Source organism: Amphiura filiformis, chromosome 7, assembly GCF_039555335.1.
Source record: "Amphiura filiformis chromosome 7, Afil_fr2py, whole genome shotgun sequence".
Taxonomy (NCBI): Eukaryota; Metazoa; Echinodermata; class Ophiuroidea; order Amphilepidida; family Amphiuridae; genus Amphiura; species Amphiura filiformis.
Genome location: NC_092634.1, coordinates 15,897,807 through 15,920,232, shown reverse-complemented (window position 1 = coordinate 15,920,232; position 22,426 = coordinate 15,897,807). Strand labels below are relative to the sequence as shown.

Genomic DNA, 22,426 nt, shown 5'->3' with positions numbered 1-22,426 from the left:
ATTTTGGACATTCTTTAAAATTTTACATTTAATTTTGTTTTAGTTAAGGGATCTAAAATGAGCGTTTATCGGGTTTCGACAGTATTTTTGTGGGACATGAGAGCACCTCAGACCTATCGAATTGCATTCTGAATCTGAAGCATGTCTTTCTGATATCAAATAATTTTCATTTTTTGAAAATCACAATATAATACAAATTTTATGACAAATTATAAAAATTTGATATTTTTCAAATTTTGATATATAACAGTCCTCGAGTAAATTATATAAATCTAATGATATATTCTTAAAGTGTATGTAGCAGGGAGGAAAAAGCCGACGGTCAATTGAAAATTTTGACCTTTCATATTGAAGATATGGATTTTTTTTCCCAAAAGACCAAATTTTTTTTGGTGTTTTGGGAAAAAATCCATATCTTCAATACGAAAAGGTCAAACTTTTCAATTGATCGTCGGCTTTTCATCCCACCTACATACACTTTAAGTATAAATCATCAGATTTACAAAGTTTACTTCAAGTACTGTTAAATATCAAAAATATCAATTTTTAATGATTTGCCATACAATGTGTATTACATTGCGAATTTCAAAAAATCAAAATTATTTGATATCAGAATGACATTCTTCAGTATTCAGAATGCAATTCGATATGTCTGATGTGCTCTAATGTCCCAAAATAAATACTGTCCAAACGTTCATACCCCAGCCGGGACCCCAGCCCTTAAGTTGTTGCTCATGTTTCCATTTGAATGGATTCATATGCTAAAATTTGGATTGAAATTTGACATTTGGTTCTGTGTAGATTTATTTTGAGGTTTTTTTTTCATGTTTGATTATGTAAATTAGCTAAATTTTTTTCAGATACAAATGTATGTAGGTTTAGTTGCATCTTTTGTTTAATTGTATTTTTATTTGGTTGTATAATCCTAAACAGTTACATTTCTCAAATGAATTTTAGATTACATGAAATTGTGATTATTTATGTTATAGATTTATTTAGTTAGTGCAATATAAATGTATTATTGGTATTACCAGGTAATCAGAATACATTTTACAATACAATTGCCGTGAGATGTCAGGCCTTGACATAATCCCTTAATAATATATGCGAGGGCACTTCTTGGAGTGCCTTCCACTCTTTGTGCACAACATGTTACTACCTATCAACTTAAAAAAAAGAACAGTGATTTATAAATTATAGTGCGCTACCCACAGGCACAACACCTAGACGTTGATCCACAAGCCTCAGCACATTTTACAGGTTGTTGCTGACCACTATGGTCCCACATCATTCCATAAACCATATAACAACAATTCAGGGACTTTGTCGCTGCAAGAGCGCACCCTAGACATTACACAAATAACTTTCGCAACCAGGATCAGCTCCCCGAGTTTCGTACGGGTTACAATGAGACAATTAGCAGTAATTTCATTGTCCAGGAGAATTTCAAGCTAACTCAATTTTTACACGAGATGGTATTACATGTAGGCACCGCCAGGGCTTGAACCCGCAATCTCTTGCACATAGTCGAACGCCTTACCAATTGAGCTAACTTGACTGCTAAGGCTGCGTTCACGTAGAAGTATACGCGGTATACGCTCATTCGATCAGGCTGAGTTCACATAGGAGTAAACAAAAGACATGGAGGGCCCACAAAAATTAGGCTTAGTTCAAGGCCTGAGTTTGCTATATTGGATTGGATTTATGATAAGATTGGATTAAATTTATATTATATGTAAATGGATCAAATTGTGCCTATTCATGCCATATGTACCGCAATAGAGAAACTTTATCTCCAAAAGCTAATATTTATCTTTACCACTATGTATTAAACATCTTGAAGCATATGTTTGTAATATGTGACATGATCAAGAGGAAATATTGTTTTTGAGATATTGGCAAAAACAGTGTTCAAATTCTTTTGTTTTATATTGTTTTCAGCCATTGATAAATTGCATATAACTAGGTAACCAGATGTCCGAGTTTGATGGGGTTTGCATCAAAATGTAGCATTCATGAACTGCAAGAAAATGATGTAAAAAACTTCTAATTGAAAATTGCAGACATGTGACTCATTCCCCTTGATCATGTCACATTATATGTACAGATCCAGTTAGAGTTCATCTGTAATATTTAAGTGCCAGTGCTACATTATTTTACCCATATCATCATGGATTTGGAACAGGGAGCTTTTCTCTTCACAGATTATTATTTAATGGTGATCAGGGTGATAAGTGAGAGAAAGGGGGGAAATACAGGGTTAGTTAGCAGAGCAGTGTGGTGTAGTTGATCCCTGTTCACTAATTCAAGACAATTCATGTGTGACTTGATAACAAAGAGACAAATCCAGATTTGGCACTCTGTCAAACATGTAATAATTCACTGGCGTAGTGCGCATTAGAATATGACCGTTGCTGGGTCAACTGGCTCACACTTTCTTTGTTACGAACCAATGATCAAAATGATCACAACACAAAGCCTATGGCATATCATAATTTGGAACAGATATGTATGAGCCCAGGCTTGAACCAGTAACCAATGGTTACTAACGTGCACTACAGCAGCGAATATGAAGTGTAGAATGATAATATGTGGCATCATCTGACTCTAATAAGTCAAAGGATTCTATTATTGAGTGATCAAGTATATCCCCAAGCTGGAAACAAACTTGATTGGAAAGTTATTGCTGCCATTTGTGCAATGGATAAAAACTATGCTTCAAAGTGGCTTAATTAGTAAGATATTAATTAATTTAATTATGTCGTATGTGCCAAACCTTGAAATATCTGTATCACATAACGACGTATTTACCGATCACATGTACTGCGCAAGCCCAGTATGTCGTATCTGGCCCATTCCATGTCAACTCCAGGGATGTGCACCGCAGCACCTCTTCAATTTTTTTCTTTTTCTGTGTGGTGGTAGATATTGATGAGAAAGTAAAATTCCGAAAATTTGAGCTTCATACTCCATTTCGTTTTCCCGTGGCATCAATTTGAAATTTAGGGGGTCAGCGTAAAAATGTGTCGCAACGCCGAAAGACAACGATTGGAGGTCCATAAATGTATAAAGGGAACCATTTACAACTTTGAAAAGTATGTATTCTGGGGTACTTATTTGTGTAGAATTCAAATCTGGCATCAGAAAACTTGTAACTCCTTTACTTTAAAAGATATAGGGCCCTCAAAATGCAACTTCGTCCATCCAGGACCAACTTTGGGGGTCAAAACTCCAAAAGTAAAAATAATTTTATTGTCCATTTTTTTGCCAGTCAGAGCCCTTTGGTAGGACATTACTCTTATCCAATATTGAGCCTATTAGAATACTTTTAGCTGAGATATTACCCATGCAAAACCCCAATTGTACATTTTTTGTACATTTTAACCCCCCTGAAAACCAATGTCAGACATTTTGCCCCACCATCAACTTCAGGTATGTTGAAGATATGTCCTTGGACAACATTTCTGAGTGACATTGGCTTTGGGACTCGACGGCTTCAACACATCAGTAAGGTTTGCATAGTGATAAGTGAATTATATTGAAAATATGGTATATGTGCTTTACTTTTAACCTGGTTTTAATCGACAATAATATCTTAATCAAGATTATGCAGCAAATGAAAATCGCAAGATTTTCAAGTTCGATTTTCTCGAAATGCGTATTTGCACGCAAATACGTCAGTATGTGATAAGGCCGACGAATTATAGTGGTTAACTTTTAAACTTGGGTAAAAAGTACAGGGCGCTATGGGTTTAGGATTTCTTTTGCTACATTAGTGGAACCAATGTTTTTTTTGCATCCTTAAACCTGAAAGGATAAAAATTTGATTGGTTCCATTTTTTTCTATGCCCTCTGTGGTTCCCATGAGGGGTCGAAGGTTACAATGGGGCCTTAAAAATAGTCCCATCATGTTGTAATGTAACTCAAATTGATCCTCTTACCACAGGGAATAAAAAAAGTCAATTGTCATATTTTTGTACCATGCTTAGTTCAGCAGAATAGGTAAAATATCAACTCTCATACATTAAGAACAGTTTAAAATGGTCTGATTTCAACGAAACTGGTGTCAAGTTACTCGCTTTAACGTTTTAGAAATCTCAAACATATACTCAATTCACAATTTTGGTGCAATTTGTAAAATTGCTAAATTCCTATTTTATTCCTAGAGTAATGAGAACAATTTGAGGTATATTACAACACGATAGAACCAATTTTACATTTTGGCCCCCATTATGACCTTAAGGCCCCGTATCCATAGGCTGTTCCCTTGTGGCGTGTGCCCTTGTTCCGTGTTCACTTGTTCCCATGTGACCTGCCACACAGACAACCTATGGATACGGCCACTAAGCAAAACAAAGCATAGGGGCATAGAAAAAAATGGAACCAATCATTTGAGATGCAAGTATGCCTAAAATCATTGGTTCCACTAATGTAGCATGACAAAATGCTAACTCAAATATAACCACATATATAGCGCCCTGTACTATATATAGCAATGTTTACTTTAAAGTTGTTAAATCCAACAATCACAAGTTAACTTTAAACTTGGGTTACACCTAAACAATCATAAGGTTGACTTTTAAACTTGGGATACCTAAAAATCTTAGTTCCCCTTTGGCTTAAATGGCTCAAATCATGTCACATAAATGATATAATATAGGGTTCACAAGTTCCCCCTAAATACTTTTTTTAATAAATCGAAAAATATTTGACAAAATGCAAATGTAAAAATGTCTTACCGGTATTTGTTTTACACATATGGACCAAATAGCGTCACACGTCATCGCGTATAGTCACAATGTTTCATTATGTAAAAAAAGAGACTGTTTTAAACAGTGTTATTGCATCTAAGTCCATAGGAGTCAGCTCTCAAACAATACAGTAGGCCAGGTCTATTCATGTGTTTGCTAAAGGTGCAACTTTTAAAACTGCCTCTTTTCTTACACAATTAACCATTGTGACTGAAAGCAACGACGTGTGATGCTATAAATTGGTCCACATGTGTAAAACAAATAGGGCTATGCATACCTTTTTACATTTTTACATTTCATAAAATGTTTTTGGACTTATTTAAAAAAAGTATTAGTTGTGGACCCTATAGAATACATAATACATTTGCCTTGTGCATTTTAACAGTTTATCTAAATGTATATACAAAATGAAACCATATAATACACAGAATAATACACAGTATATTTTCTTATTTTCTATTTGTTTATTATTAAACTTTGAAAAATTGTTCTATACATTGAATTGAATCTTGTAGTTTTCTTACAAGTGAGTCTAAGACAATGCTGTTGATGAAATAATTAGTTAATGTTCATCTATGTAAGAATATACAGTTATGCAAGTTTATACGTGCAGGTACGTAGTAAACAAGAAGTAGAAATATTAAAACACTCAACTGCACTCACTAGGTTATTTTCAGCAGGAATGAAATAAGGAAAATTTGTGAAGCGATCCACATTAAAATAGGAGAGACTCGCAGCCCCAAATCAACACCTCGCAGGGGTACAAACCAGTGTATAACAGTTTGCAGAAATCAGTAAAACCAACTGGCAACTCTAGTAGAAGATCTTCTAGAAACACTGATCTCAGCAGCATCTCACACACCATTACCCACTGAGGAAGGAACCACAACCTTGGCGAAAAAGGTTGCCACACCTGAGCGTTAATTGGCCAACATCCTTCCCCGCTCCCCTATTGCAATGTTGATTTGGACAAAATCGTCATCATTTCTACATTACAGTCTCCCAACATTGGAAAATGGGGGGTGGGGAAGGGGCAAGTGTAATCTGAATGTGCATTTGCAACTATTATACAAAATAATACGGAACTATCACATATTTAGCTTCGATTGCGTGCTTTTAACACCAAAACGTGCTGGTGTGGCAACGAATTTCCGCCAGAGTTGCAGTTGGTTCCAAAATATTTGGGAAAATAACCTGGTGAGTGCAGTTGAAAGTTTTAATCTTTCTACTTCTTCCCACTGATTTTATGTTTTCTTGATTTCATTTGATTAAGAACATTCCTAATAATGATTTACCATGAAAAACAAAACCCACATTTCTACCGTTTTGGCTAGATAGATTATATCAAAATTACGCAAAATACCGAGGGCCATAATAACTTAGGACAAATGTGGAACAAAGGTTAAAATGTGTATTTTGTAACTCTTTCATGATCTGCACATAATTCAATTTCGACAAAAAGTTCTGGAAACAAGCTCTTCAAATGAGGTTTTGAGTGTCCAATTAAGCCAAGCCAAATACCCAAAGACAGAATTTTAAAAACTATTCCCATACCATCTGCTGTGCCCTGTTGAATGTTGATCAAACCAGCACATCAGACACAGTGATTGCTCTCCATTCCAGAAAAATACAGCACTAATTTTTTGGGATAAAAAAAAAAATATTATCAAGTTCTGCCAAATGAAACATGGCTCAATCCTAATCATTCATTTAGTACAGGAGATTTTTAAAAAAGTTCATTAGTTTACTTAATTTGTCCATGGCTCACAAAAATAGCCACAGAGTCCTTATCAATGGTCACACATCAGTGATTTTACAGTTAAGGGAGGACAGGCTGCTGATTCGGCTATCGACTAAATTATTTTGACCAAATACCTCAACACTTTTTTATCTTAGAGGCATTTTTCAAACTGTATACTTTATTTTGATACACCCTGCCCTGTACATGTATAACCTGACAAAATTGTTTAAAAACGTTTACTGTAAAACATTTTGTGTTTGCTGGGTGTTTCATTCCTTGGCTAGTCTCAGTTTGTATGGACGTATAATATCCAGAATATCAAGAGTTCTCTTGTTATTTTGCAGTCACTAGTACAACTAAGTTGCCATAGCTAGTACAGCCTTAGCCTCTGTTTTCTTCCTTTTCTTCTTCTTTTCCTTTAACCTTCCTGTTGCATCAGCAAAGAATTGGACCTCTTGTCCTGCCTCTAGTTCTCTCTGCAAATGTTGCAAACCAGCCATGTTGAAACCTATGGTATCCTGTACACAACAAGTACAACAGAAAGAAAATTACTAGCAGTTCAATGTACAGTGAGCAAAAAAATTAAGGTACCAGTTGTGTTCACCCATGTACAGTATATCCTAAATAAAGACAAATGTGTCAAAATTAAAACAATCAACCGATGCCTGTACTCTTATGCTCTAATTTAAGACCTTGTTTGTTGAAATTGGTTGAGAATTAAAGAAACGGTGATCCAAAACCTAATGAAGATACGAAATAAAAAGTTGCACTTTTGTGTTCTAATCAATGAAAGCATGACGCTAGTTTTTCGTGCTATTAATGAAAGCATGGCGCTAGTTCTCTTGTTAGCGAACGCTTTGTGTACAAATCAATAGGGCATGTAATGTGGCAAACTGTAACTTTTAAATTTGCATCTTCCTTCGGTTTTTGGATCGTTGTGTCTTTAATTCTTGAACAATTCCAACAAATGAGGTCTTAAATGCTAGCTAAAAGATGTAGCTATTGGCTGTTGGTTCCAATTATTACATATCTGCCTTTGTTTAGGATATACAGGGGATGAACGTAACTGGTACCTTAATTTTTTGGCTTACTGTATTTTAACACACACAAAAGCACATAATTTATAAGTCATCACTATCAATAAATTAAACATACATTATACACATGGATAGGACTATGCATGTGCATCTTATTTGTATCGGTTCTATGCTTTTATACCAAGGACGTTTTAGTGTGTGCCAATATTTGAGTAAAAATATATTACATTTAAAATAATATAATACACAAAACACAATACAAAGTTGTCAGGTTTTGCTGTCCCACTGCAAATTCCCAATTTTTGAAGGATTTTTCATAATTCCCAATTTTAGGCAATATTTTGCCCTGGGAATTCCCAATATTTTCTGTAATATCTAATTGCCTGGGGTACCACTTATTTCTGGAATACCCTACACAAATTTCCAAGTTAAAACACTTTCTATCAAATCAATCAATTAGAGTTTCAAATTGCAGGTCGAAGTTTCAAATTCTGGAAGACCAGCAAGTTTTATTCAACGTTTGCCCCACAAATAGGTGTCAAACATTGTTGAGGGTCAAACTGTAATCTCTTACACATACTTACCCTTAACTCTGTGACCTTCTGTATAGTGCTGTGTCTTAGCTTCTCTATAACAGGCAGTAGTAACTGGTTAGAGGTGATCTGACCATGGTGTATTCTGTGCAAATTGCAAAAGGATTTCAATTAATACAAAGAGATTTGCAGTTTCAAGCAAATTTAAACATTTTTTTTTCAAGCTTAACAAAATTGTAATGCTAGTTTAATTTCAGCTTGTTTATTCTGAACTTATAACACAAATTTCAATCAACAAGAACCAATGTTTGTTTTAATACCAGTACTACATGTATACTACTATCTCCAAGTTAGGAAAATATATCTTAAAATAATGCTTTAAACCAATATCTGACTTTTCTCAAATCAAAGTATGCAAGTTTTTTGCACACTTGGATACCCTTCATAGAAAACAAAGAAAATAAACAAAAGCAAAATATTTCAGCTTGTTGAAGAAAATAAACAATGTATTTGTGCCTTACCTAAGAAGGAAGAAAAGGCATCTACAGCACAGCTCTACCTCCAATCCTGAACTGATGTAATTCTCCAAAAGTGGCAACAGGTCTAGGATGTAATTGAATGGCAACACTAGCAGTGATTCTTCCAGTTCACTGTTTGATGAAAAATGAAACAAAAAAATGCATTAATAACATTTCAGAAAAGAACCAATTTACTAATGAATAATACAAGATGGCAAACATTTATCAGAATACAGTTGAAATTAGCTCGTTCACGTAGCGTTTTCGTTGTCCCACTGGCCTACTACAACGCTACGTATTATGGTATAGGCCCAAACCGGGCAGCGCCACGGTCTTTACGTCTTGTAACCGATTTTTTCGAAAGCTCATGCTCACCTCCTGCCTTGCTCCAGTAGTTATTTCATATACTTTTTATAAGTCATCCATGGCCTTTAAAGAAAGTAATTCCTCTTAGAAGCAGAAATTAAAGTAATATTAGCTCGGTTATATCTTGCACTGTCACGCATTTAACAATTTTGTCAAGTCACTTCCTGGTTTTGAGTTTAGGGTTGGGCGATATCACAAAAGATCGAACATGTTTTTTAGCTGATTAAATTGAAATAGCAGTGTTATACAAATGTAGTAATGTAAATGAATTATTTCTTGGGATAGGTATTCACATATTTTATATATTCATGTATAAATATTTACTGTTTTCTTTATATTATTATTATTTTTATTATTATTATTGTTATTGTTATTATTATTATTACTATTATTATTATTATCATATTATCATCATCATATCTTTATTTAGGCCTATACTAAGTATTTACTTTTAATTATGTGAATATTTGTGCATTTTCTTTTCTTCTTATTTAATTTTGTTTTCCCATTTTCTAAATCTATTTATTTATGAGGAAGCAGTGTTTTTATTACTATGGTTTATTAACTGTTATTTATTAATGTTTATGTCTTTATTTATTTTGGATTAAATAAATTAGACCAAGTAAAATAAAAAACAAGTTTCTCATCCGGGTTTTCGATAAAAAAAACCCTGAAGAGTGGCTTTCTATTTATCATTTATTATCGCAAAATAAATGCCCATAATACGTTTTAGTGTAAACAATTATGCTTGGAAGAAGGAGGAGGCCTCTTTTAGGGGCTGTGCAATAATTATGAGCCCCCGGTAAAATTTCCAAACGGCCCGCCAAACCCCCCCCATCTCGGCCTGCAAAAAATTGCTTCCCCCCCCCTCGGGCCGCCAAAAATCTTTGCTCCCCCCCCCCTTTGAACATGCCAAATTTTTGGGATCCCAATTTGCAAACCTTAAATGGTCTAGAATTATGTTGCGAGTGTAGCGAGCAGGAAAATTTGCATAGTAAAGCGTTTCCGTACTGTTTTCCCCCTTCCCCACGATTTTCAGACCTCCCCAGGGCTCATAATTGTTGCACAGCCCCTTATTTTGTTATTTTGTTAGATCTCCTCATCAGGCCCGTGCAGGATTTCATTTGGGGGGTGCTGATTTTGAAAGAGTGGATTTTTGTCCAAAGGCGGGGGGGGCGATTTTGTACACTACATGTACCATAGATGACATTAAACAAATTATGGGTAAAGTGCTATCTCCAAGTTGAGAGGGGGAACCAGTGGCGTGCGGTGCCCGGGGCAGGGGGGAATTGCCCCTTGGCAAAAATTGCCTATTTGGTACCCGCCCCTAGTGTGCAAGGAAAAAGAGAAACAAGGAGGGAGCGAGAGGAAAAAGAGAGAGAGAGAGAGAGAGGGAGAGGAGGGAAGAGAGAAGAGATGTGGGAATCCATATATATGCAGTAGGCCTACCATACGAATACGATTATTATCAATAAGCCTGGCAAAAATTTATTTTTCATCAAATTTACCCCAACTTTTCATGCATTATCGAGGACAAAATTTTGCCAAAAACAACCACTTTTTTGTGGTTTTCAATGACAAGAATGTCAAACACCCCTTTTCAATGACACTTAATATTGACATAAACTTATATCGCATTTTCCCAAGTACCCTTTTATCAAAATTTCATGACAGTGCAAATTATACCCCATATTTTGATGATATCACGCAGTCAAAACAGTTAATGACTTGAACCTGAAATCCATAAGTGCAAATCAAACAAATTTGTTTAGTTGCGGATCAAATCTCGACAGAGAATTCATGCCAATACAACATTTTATTAATTTGACCTCATATGGCCCTGGTGACCCCCAAATGACCATACTAAAATATGGTTCTAAATGGTGACTGTATACACCCAAGTTTCATGCCCATATGACAGTTTTTACTAATTTGACCTCAGATGACCTCTGGTGACCCCAAAATGACCTTCCAAAATTTTGGCTCTAAATGTTGACTCTACACCTATCAAGTTTCATGCCCATATGATAGTTTTTACTAATTTGACCTCAGATGACCAAAATTGTTTGGCCAAATAATAATTGCCCTTGTTAAACAAACTGGGACATCCCCATACCCCACCCCCATTTAACATGTGCTTAATATCTGTATCGTCCAAGCATCCTCATCTTCAATGCAACGTTCACTATTTATCACATTGGAATTATATTGCATGTTGAAAAATGTAGGCCTAGGGTTGATTTTCTTGACGGCATAACATGCAGGCCTGGGCAAGTAGCGGCATGAGAAAATAAATCTTGGAATATGATCCTGAAATCTGCCAGGTTAGTTATTTTAATTTTTGTTATACAAAATGACAAAATGAACAACTTCCTCAACGTTTATAAATTGATTTATTTGGACAATTAACAGTCTATTATTCATACTTGATAGTGGTTTATCGTTGAGTGTCTAGGACAAGAAAATGATAGGCCTACACAATTTTTTCGCCTAGGCCTACATCATTTTAGCATTTAGTTAACTTTTTATTACTTGTCTTTTTAATACGAGCTTTAGGAGGATTAGTTCGACAACAACAACGATTTAATGAGCATTATATACCGTTTTGGCGGGTTTATATGCGACTATTTGTGCGAATGGTTTTTTTTGGGGGGGCTTTAATTTTTTACACAAAATAGTTCAGTGGTTTTCACTTGTTGGCATACTCAATATTAAGAGTCCTGCTGCACGCTGTTTTCATAAATAGGGCCTACTTGTGCAAAGGCCTATATCGCGATAAATATTTTATTAATCAGTTAATGGCAGAAAGTCGGCCGGGGGAAAAGAGGCTTAGGCCTATTCATGTCAGAATTTCGACACGGACGACTCTTGAAAATATTTATTTTTTCCAAAAGTGGCATAATTTTTTTTTTGTGGCACCAAAAAAGAGGGACGGGGGGGTTACGAAACCAATTTTATTTTAAGTAGGCCCAATCAGGAAAAAAAACCCCAAAAACCAAAAATATCACAGTCAAAAATACTTAACCCACATAAAAAAAACAACAACAAAGAATATAATTATAATAGGCCTATAAAGAATATAATTATAATAATTACAAAAGGGAATAGGCCTATCTTAATATTAAAATCCTAAAGCAATTTTAAATTAAGATTAAAAGGATAAACTTGAGTGGCTATACGTGACGTGACTGTGCATGCCTGAGTGTGAATGAAACGAAGTATATATGATATCGCGCAGGGATGTCCTTGGGAAAGTCGATTCTTCTGCGCATGCGTGATGGTACTAATGCAAAAATTTTACCGACAATTCAAACAATTTAGTGCCTGTGATTATCGTTAAAATACTACGGATTTAGACATAATGAGATTTTAAAACGTAGCTCTAAATATTCATATGATGGAGGAGACTACATGAGACCGTGGAATAAGCCATAGCAAGTAAGTAAAAGAAAATGGGGCAATTTGTTTGCAGTCAATTATCCCTCCCAATCTGGACGTAGTCCTTCTCTGACGTTAATAACGTAGATTGCCTGGCGATCGGAGTGTTATCGTCAGAGCACCTCGGACTAAGTTGAAATGGGAAGAGCATTACATGGTTTATGTTTATTATTCCAAGTGTCAGTGTGAGATTCATCCAAATATATACAACTGTTTTCCTCAGGCAAATCATTTTTTAAACCCATAACATCTTGCTATTATACAAAATAATTGAAAAAAAATCATTGTACTTAACAGATAATGAATACACTAGACAGTGGCCCACAACATCTTATAAACCATTAAACGCCAGCAGAAATGTCTTGAAATTTACCATTTTAAAGTCGAGTTAATCCAATAGTATTCCTTTTTTGAGGTCAGTTTAGATATGGGATTGATTGCATAATATCCCACAATACAAATTGATTCCGGTGAAGTTTTTACACTTTGCAGAATATGTGCAAAGTCCCACTGCATGGGAAAATTGGGTTTTTCAATAGATTTCTTGCAGTGTGTTTCTTGCAATGTGGTTACTGTGGTACACAATGTATGTACCACAATTCAGCACATTTTTGTTCACACCATCTAAACAAAGCATATCTCAGGTGTTTTTTTACAGGGAATGAGAAAAATATTAGCTTTCTTCTGATACCAAAATCACAGTTTTGATGAGAAAAATTGAGGGATGCGGCTGTCAATCGGGTCAAGGACCTTTAAATAAGCCTTGCTTACCTTGACTTCACTTTCTTTAATACCTGCATAAAGTATTTCTTGGGCTGCAAAAGATGTAAATAATTATACATAAATCATTTGAGAATGACAAAATACATTTTTACAAGAACTTACATACATACCGTAAAAACTCGTTATAATGAAAGACAAAGATAAAGAGAATTTATCGCGTCTGACGTCACCTGTCAATCAAACTCGAACACGGTTTGTTTACAAGTGTCGTGATGATGACTTGCTGAACGCGGATTTATAAGCGGGCGCCTTATTGTTAATTTTGCACCTTTGACATGCAAACCATCTCAAACGTTAGGTCTTTATAGTAGGAAACTTTCTTTGGCAAAGGCACCTTTTCCACAATGCCTAGAAAAGCTGCTTTTTGCCTTGTAAAAGTATGTAATTTTTCGCCATTTGCTGATATTCCTTTTCTCCGATCAGCACCAGATAGATCGGTCTTCCTTTTACACGCTAATAACCGGTGTAATCCAATCAAGGATCGTAATTGACAGTGACATCAAACGCGATAAATTCTCTTTATCTTTGTCTTTCATTATAGTTAGCATATGCTTACTATCAAGCGCTTTTGAAAACATGAAATTATACCAAAGTCGGGCGTTTTACCAACTGAGCTAATGGGGTTGAGACACACATTTGCAGGTTTACTTGTTTGTATATAACTATGTGTAATGATGATATGCTCCTTTTGTACATGGGGCACTTCATGTTTGCATGTTTTAAAAGCGCTTGATAGTAAGCACATATGCTAACTATCGAGTTGTTACGGTATAAAAATACAATGACATTCAACTTGCCTACATGAAATATATGCCATCTTGTTAACCATATTATGGGCCTGATTCTAAGCTGCTCAAAGTTTCAAATATCGAACAGGTAACTTTTTAAGTAAAAGGTGTAAGGTGCAACATTATAATACATTAATAAGCACACTATCAAACACCCTATCATGCCTTGACCTTAGTGTATGATATTGTCAATGTTTTACTTACTGTTAGATTGCCATAGACTTCAAGTAGAGGATGCATTTTAGGCGGCGCTAACTGTAATAACAATAAGGGAAGGATTAGCACCATCAATGCAACAAAATCACAAATATGTAAGGAGTGCTAGTAAATATAGACAAATCTGATTCCACACATAATACACCTCAATGGCAGCCATTGAAGTGGGCCATCCCACCTGAAATGTGAAATGATGCAGGTTTTGCAGAAATTTTAAACAGTGTACCATCGCCTGTGTAACAAAAGGATGCTGAAAGTTTACAATGTAATACAATATAAGATTGATTTTGAAGCAGGGCTTTTTCACCCAATTGGGCAGTTACAACACCAGTTTGGTGCGGATGGCCCCCAGTAATGGCAGAATGAATTCTGACCATCACTTGGCTTGTCGGATTAGTGTATATCTGATACAATGGTCTTACAAGTTGTAAATTTCCATTTTAAGTCATATCTGCAATGATACACACTATTTAGGGATACAGGGATAATTGGATGACGGTGAATGTGTTTGATATAGTGATAATATACCTTTTTCTTTTGCAGTTTACACTGTATCTCATGTTCTTTGAGTTTAGTTGTCTCTTCTTTATAGAGTTCCAATGCTTCCATGATCCTTTCTGCTGCTTTCACTGTCTCTATGGTCTTCTTACCGGCCATTCCTGTCTCAGCAGAGGCTGCTTCACCAGGTATCTAATGAAAAAATGATAGTAGTAATATAAAATTAAGTTACACAGTGCTGCTGTAAAACTGCTGATCCACAATATAGCCTGCGTAGTAGAATTAAAAATTCAACTTGTTGGTCTTAGCCTTTTATACAAGCCGACGCAGGTACTGAACTAAGATCGAAGTGATCTGAAGGCACATCGCTGCTTGTAGTAACAAAAATAATACACCATCTTTTATAAAGCGCCACTTCAGGTGATCACAGCCCATACACTTGACTGCAAATGGTTTATAGCTTCTTCTTTAAAGGCTTTTTGATGAAGGATCCACTTGAATGGTACTTTAGCCCCTCAGATAAAGATCAGAAGTCTTGGTGGTCAACATTGTTTTTCTCAGGAAATAAATTGCTATCTCTGTCCGACTGAAGAAGCTATATATTTTTCACTTTAAAATGTTATATTTCATAGTTACCACTAGGACTGCTTTCTTATTTTAATAATTGACTTACTGTTGTTTGTTCACCCTTTGCTATAGATTCCTCAAATTCTTTCTCTCTTTCCATCTCTCTTTCTTCCTGCAGGACCAGTGGTTCTTCTGTTCTTTCCCATAGACGCAATGACTTGTCATGGGACGAGGATGCCTACAAGTAATTGAAATAAAAATGTCTGGCTTAAAATCTGAATATTGAAGTATTTGTAATGAATAAGGCACCAGAAACTAATGTGTTCGATCTTTGGATTGACCGTCGATACTGCTTCGATGCTTGTTATTAATGAACTAACCACTAATTAATCAAAATTAATGCTAAATTTTTAGTGGTTAGTATCAATACAGTCAAATATTAATAAGTTTCTGGTCTAGATTCGCCCAACGCCTGTGATCGGATCGTAACTGAATGGGTAGTGTTATTGGCAATGAAACAACATGCCAGTTGAAAGAACATCAGAAACCACAGTGTGGATTCCACATGGTTTACTTTTAGGGATATGTCAACATATTTGGGTTTGTTCATGTATAATGTACCCATTAAAACTTCAAACAACCTGTATAATCATTTAAGAATAGATGTGTAAAAGACATTTAACATAATGTCTAATAACACTTGGCTAATATTGCACATGCAGTAATCAAATTTAATTTGTCATTGTGACCAAATTGTATTCTACAACAGCATTTACATTTTTTACCAAATAAATATTAGGTAGATAATTAGAACATACCACATGGTCACCATTGGGGCTGATAGCTAAACACCACACTTCACCATGATGACCCTGCCAAAATAAACATAAAAGTTATGATCAGTGGAGGTAAATTTCTTGAAATAAGTTAACTACATTGTTTCAGGAAACAATGTCATGTCTTGACACATTTAGAAAAGACCCAGCTATACAATAGGACCAGTGTGAATATGACGTAAATTTCAAGGACCAGTTGGGCCCTTGTATCTGAAAAAAACTGTGAGCTCTCATTAATGTTACAGGCCTGACTCAATTCTAAAATTGGCACAACATTTGAAGGATATATAAAGAGATGCAGAAGCTGATAAATGCCAACTTTTTAGTGAAGGCAGGCCAACAAAATCTACTCTATCATGCTAGACTTAAATTGACAAGCTACTTCAAAAAATTAAGGTAAATCTTTTAAACTATGATCAAAAGTAGCACATACTTTCTTGTAGATGTCAAATGGAGTCGGTCATTCAGGTAACCCCATTTGAAATGTACACTCCCAGTGTGGCAGATTAAGGTCCTGTCTTCCATACAGAGTGTATGGATTTCAACTGGAATAGCCCAATAATGTTACACTGGTTCTCATTTGCGACTATCCATCACAAAGTGGTAGTAAAGTCGGCTCGAGATCATTTTCTGTTTATTGCAGATTTTGAAAGTATGCACTTTCAGGTTTAAAATGACATCTCAACCAGCTTCATCGGACATCTGGCTCATCAAAGGTCAAATTCCGGCTCATCAAAGGTGAAATTCCTACTATATTTTACATAGAAATCCATTTACTGTTTTTGATTGTATCTCAAAATGGAAAATGCCGACTTTACGACCAGTTTGTGGTGGATGGGCACATTTGTGAAACTTTCTACGACAAGCCAAAATACAGGCTCACAAATTAACAACTGGTAATGCATAATAGCAGCCAAGGATTGATTGCATTCAAAGTCAGCATTGAGTCTATCTTGCTAACTGACAATATACATTGTAATTAGTAACATAATTTCACAGGTTTGGCCCAAGGACCCATCTTATTTCTAGCATTGAATATAGGACTATATAAACTTAAGTCATGACAAGTTGATGAAAATAACTCTAGCACTTGGAAGATTTGGAGATATTTTTCAATATCATTGTTGGGCAGGAAAAACCTATGTGTCATTGGCCCCTGAACAAGTTTAAAGCAAAACTTGTTAAGTAACCTCTTGGCAGTTTGGTTTTAAACATGTTCAAGGACATGAAAAGATATATTCCTAAAATTACATTATTTTGGCCATATCCCCATATATATTACCTCTAATGTCTGCACATGCTCAAAATTATCACCATCCCACTGCTTGATCTTCTTGTCTTTGCCGCCAGTGAAGAAGAGATGTGTATCCGGGACAAACTGCACACACATGATGCTGTCATCATGGGCAAAGATAGACTTGTGACAATCACCAAAATCCAGACCCCACAGTTTGATGTTCCTGTCTGCAGACCCACTTACAAGTAGAGTGCTATCCTGTTGAGGAAGAAGATGCATCTATTTTGTCAATTTCCTTTCTGATGTTTTCCTGAAATTGGTCTGCTATCTAGCTGCTATGCACAAAACAGGATTAATTCTAGCCAAGGACCACTGAGTCCAAGATCATATTGCATATAATTGTTTGAAACCTCAGATGAGAATAAGGCAAATAACACTGTGTTTCATAAACTTAACACCCATAGAAACATTAGTAATCCATCATAAAGTAACAAGTACTTGTTACTCCTCATGAATTATGATATGTGACATGATCAAGGGGAATGAGTCACATGTCGGCCCTGGTCGAAAATGAGTTTTCCCTTGATCGTGTCACATATATTCTTGCTATACCTGTTACTATACCTGTATACCTGTTATCAGTAATCTCCTTTGTGAAATTGAAGTCTTGATACATAATGGATTTGGAGATGTTATATGTCATAAGTACCTGTGACAATCCATTTGCTGTTCAATCATTCATACTTAATTATGTTATTTATGCATTTCTGATTGGTCGAGAGCCAGGCACAAACAATGTTAATGCCTGGTGGCCCTCGGATGAGTGATTGTGGGATAGGTACATTGACAATGAGGTCAGAGAGTGATGGGGTCAAATTTTCATTTTCATCAGTTCTAATCAAAATAGGCAGATAAAATGTCCTGCCCAATTAAACAAGCATATTTATTATTGGCACAAATGATACAGAAATGGTTAATTAATTACTTACAGAAGAAATATCCATGGTAAGGACTGGAAGCTTGTGACCATATAAAGAAAGGAAAAACTGGAAAGGAAATAAAACAACAGATGCACATTAAAAAAGGTACTTATCAACTGGATGAAATATTGGATGACTCTACACCGGGATGGTGGGATCTGCAGTAAAACGCATGACTGGAATGCGTTTTATGTGATCTCATCTTGTACGCGTAGATGGCATCGTATCATGAGCACCCTACCTACACAGGCACTGTAACACACTTATAAGAAACACACTCACTACGTGATCCTTTCCCAGAATCAAGTGCCGGGAACACTTTCTATTAAAGATGTGCATCCAGGGGAGATTGCATTGATGCGTTGTAATGCGGATGCTGCTCTCTTGTGGTGTCAACTCTTTATTACATTGTATAGCCCTACAGACTAGTTGGTTGTCATGTTTATCCAGTCAACACAAATATATTGTATATCATAATGTCCACTATACTTTGATGCATGTAGGTTTAATTAAATAAATATAAATTTTCTCCTTGTCAGAGTTTATGTGTCAAGAACTAGACCAAGATTCCCCGCAACCCACTGGGGGTAATCTGACACCTCAATCTAACACAAGTTGTGCCAACTTGGTTCACAAAACCCTTGTCTTGGCACATGATCACATAATTGCATTGGCTTCATTTATCAAGTTGTGTGGGTACAGTAACTTATTTTAAGCATTTTATGTTTTCAGCCTGCAGTTCTGTTTGTTATCCTGACTGATATACCTTTGGTAATCCTGATGATTTACAATACGATGCACCTCCAGCGGTTGCTAAGGAGAAGCCTAAATATGTAGTGCATCATGGGAAAAATTCAACATCCAAAGCTACCGTAATACGAATACAACACAGGAACTTACATCATTGTGTGTTTCAATGTCAATATAATGATGTTACACACACTCCTTTTCTATCTATTAATCACAATGAATCTTTTGGGGAACTAGAACAGCAATGATGACCCTGGAAGACACAAATTGGACTGGCAAGACCAAACCGCTGGCAGTGCATTGTATTGTGAATGGTGAGAATTATAGTATAGGGCCTATATCCATTCACTTTATAACACTTGGAAAACATCTTGCAAACTTACCTTCAATGTGTCTGCAAAGAAGACTTTAATAGTTGAGTCAAGTAGAGAGGCTGCTACCAGTCTCTGATCAGGAGAATATTTGACACACAGGACATCGTCTGACATCTGAAGGGTTCTTGTATGCACTGCAGTCAGCCTTTTACTGATAATAAACAAAATAAATGCAAATTTGAAATAATAAGATTCATAAAATCATTTGAGCCTAATACCTTTCCATCATGCCTCTGTTGCTCATTTGGTTATAGTGTCATGCTAGTAGTACAAAGGTCTTTGGTTCAAATTTGTCCAGATGCACTGGGTTGTTTTTTTCATTATTTAACTTTTTAATTGCATTGCCCTTCATTGGGTGACAAGACCTCTGGACCATTAAGGGTTAATGAGTTATTCCTATTGAAAACCATACACCCACTATGGAAGACATGACCTTATCCTCCCACATAGGGGGTGTAGACTTTAGATAGGATCACCTATTCAGATAACCCCATTGGAAATTTGAGATTTGCACTCCCTGTCTGGAAGTTTAAGGTCAGATCTTCCATAGGGAGTCTTCCATACGAAGTGTATGGATTTAGTTTAGTTTAGTTTATTCTTTCTTTATTTCAATACTGGAATAGCATATCTAATTGCCAAATCATGTATACACACATGAATGTTTGTGGCTCTTTTTACCTTGTTTGTTTTGAGTCCTCATCAGAGACCAACTCAAACTGCCAAAACTTGAGGGTTTTATCAGCACTGCCAGTTACAAATCCTTTCTGTATTTGGATAGAAACATACACAAGTGTATACTGCAAGGAAACTGAAATTGTTTAGCATCATCATACATAAAGTTGAGGGTTTAGTAGTAGACAATTCCTGTATTTTATAATGTATGCACATCTAAAAATATACCACCTGGCAGCTATTGCTGACAGGGCCTTCTTGCACTTTGAAAAATGTGTACCATATGAAAAATAAAACTTGTGTTGAAGTGAGGGATACAATTAGGCAAAGTGACAATAGATTACACAGAATTCAACAAACAATTCTCTGACCTTGCACACATAGATCAATAATACACCAAATTGATACTAAGAAAATGTCCTCAACCAAATATCCGTTTTAATTTTATATTTTGGAATTTTCATATCACAAATCAACATTTGACACTGACCTGACAGTTCCTGTCAAATTTCTGTGTGTACACGATGTGGGGTGTAGGTCGCAGGGGTGTGTTGGTGGAGTGTATAATTGTTTATCATGGAGAGGACAGGCACTAATTGGGAGAAAAATAATACTTCCGGTAAGTATATAAAAGTACTGTAATAGCCCATGTTTTATTTGCTTTTTAATCATCTCAATACCTCACTATCTCAACTACAGACCGGTACAAAATGTAGTTAGTGACTAATCCCTACTTTGCATTAAATTAGTTACCTTGTCTGGGGCAACAGATATAGACCATACAGCTCCTTCATGTGCTTCAATGGTTTCCAGTATTGTCCCTGATGCAATATCAAACAGCTCTAATTGACCAGCCTATAAGGGAATATAAAAACATTGCACAGAAAATGAGATAATCATATTCGTATATTAATAATAATTGTTGTTGTTTTTTGCATTCTGGACATTAGTATATACCTGCATGATGGGCATATTATAGACAGGAAAATTGCTGTTGTAGATAGGGAAGCATAAAGTATTACTCTGCTATACAACATCTACATGTACGTATACGTCTATACAAGATAGTATGCAGTAATATTTGCCCAACTATAAAGCTTCCTTTTAAATTCACAGTTTCAATCAGTAGCGTATGCAAGAGGATCACACACCACTCTTTTTGTCATTAATTCAGAGGAAAGTACACCCAGACGAGGGAAATGCACCTAATCAGGGGAAACTTACACAACCCCCCCCCCCCACTTTTATCAGTTAGTTGGCAGAAATGCACCTAGTCTGGTGGAAAATGTATGGGCTACCAATTATGGACAGAGTGCCATTGCTAGAGGGGGTACAATACACTAGGAAAGGGAAAAGTTCATTTTTAGTTCACTTTCGGAAACTTTATTGACTTTTCTTGACAAATCTTAACTTTTCTTAATAGACCTGTGTGACTAGGAAAGGTCATATCCACATTTAAGAATAAGTCAATATTAGTTCATTTTTTGGTTCCCAGCGGTGTACTCTAAAACTAGAGTGTGTCATTCACCCAGAAAGGGGTTAACCACAACTAGTGTAATTGATTCTGTGGGAATACTTGCCAGTACAGGGCCGGCGCAACCTATGCGACAGGTCAGGCGATCGCCGCACCAGTTTTGAGCAAAGCAACAAAAAAAAAAAAGAGAGAGAGAGAGAGAGAAAAAGAAAGAAAGAGAGAAAGAAAGAAAGGAAAAAAGTATGCACCAAATCGGGCGAATTGAGTTCAGTGTATTGGTCATAACTTTACAGCAGGTGCGGTTTAGGGGGGCGGGCCCTCCGCCCACAAAAAAGAGGAAATGAGAGAGGAGGAGAGAAAAAGTTAAATTGCACGTAATTGAGTAGGTCCATGCCTAAAAAACCGCACAGTCAGGTCGATCGGAGTAGGCCCTATAATATAATAGGCCTGCGATTATTTTAGGCATTACTTGAAGGCGGGTCCTCGTACCAAAAGCATGTGCAAATTACTGCGGGCCCGCCGATATGCAGGGCCTATCACATTTTGTCACCAAAGTCACTAGACGACAATAATAAGGAAAACTTGTTCACAAAAGGTTTCATATGGACGGGCCGTCATTCACAAATATTTTCGGCTTTTTCAACATGTTCTAACTAAATTTTACACACTAATAATGCCAAAATGGTCCACCAAATCGCATTTTGCACAATTTTCCAACTTCTCAGCTCCGATGGGGGAATATCCCCCTCAGACACCCTCTTGCGTAGTGGATAAACAAGTGTCCATTTTCGCTTCTGCTTTCAACATTTGCCCATTTATGTTTAAACATAGGCCTACAACAATAGGGAAAACTTGTCCACGAAAGGC

The 22,426-nt window shown here is 36.1% G+C and overlaps 1 protein-coding gene across 2 annotated transcripts in view; it reads right to left on the bottom strand.

Moving 5' to 3' along the window:
- Positions 1-5,106: 5,106 nt before the first annotated feature.
- The window catches only part of LOC140156800 (WD repeat-containing protein 3-like), a 34,422-nt gene continuing 17,102 nt past the window's right edge, over positions 5,107-22,426 (bottom strand). For both annotated transcript variants that reach the window (XM_072179783.1, XM_072179782.1), the window contains exons 13-25: positions 20,839-20,940; positions 20,092-20,177; positions 19,423-19,564; positions 18,299-18,355; positions 17,355-17,567; positions 16,055-16,108; positions 15,343-15,474; positions 14,700-14,861; positions 14,160-14,210; positions 13,156-13,199; positions 8,584-8,712; positions 8,114-8,207; positions 5,107-7,010 (exon numbers count right to left, since the gene is read on the bottom strand). In XM_072179783.1, coding sequence (XP_072035884.1) covers positions 6,849-7,010; positions 8,114-8,207; positions 8,584-8,712; positions 13,156-13,199; positions 14,160-14,210; positions 14,700-14,861; positions 15,343-15,474; positions 16,055-16,108; positions 17,355-17,567; positions 18,299-18,355; positions 19,423-19,564; positions 20,092-20,177; positions 20,839-20,940 — 1,428 coding nt within the window. In that variant the 3' untranslated portion in view covers positions 5,107-6,848. The remainder of the gene's footprint in view (positions 7,011-8,113; positions 8,208-8,583; positions 8,713-13,155; positions 13,200-14,159; positions 14,211-14,699; positions 14,862-15,342; positions 15,475-16,054; positions 16,109-17,354; positions 17,568-18,298; positions 18,356-19,422; positions 19,565-20,091; positions 20,178-20,838; positions 20,941-22,426) is intronic.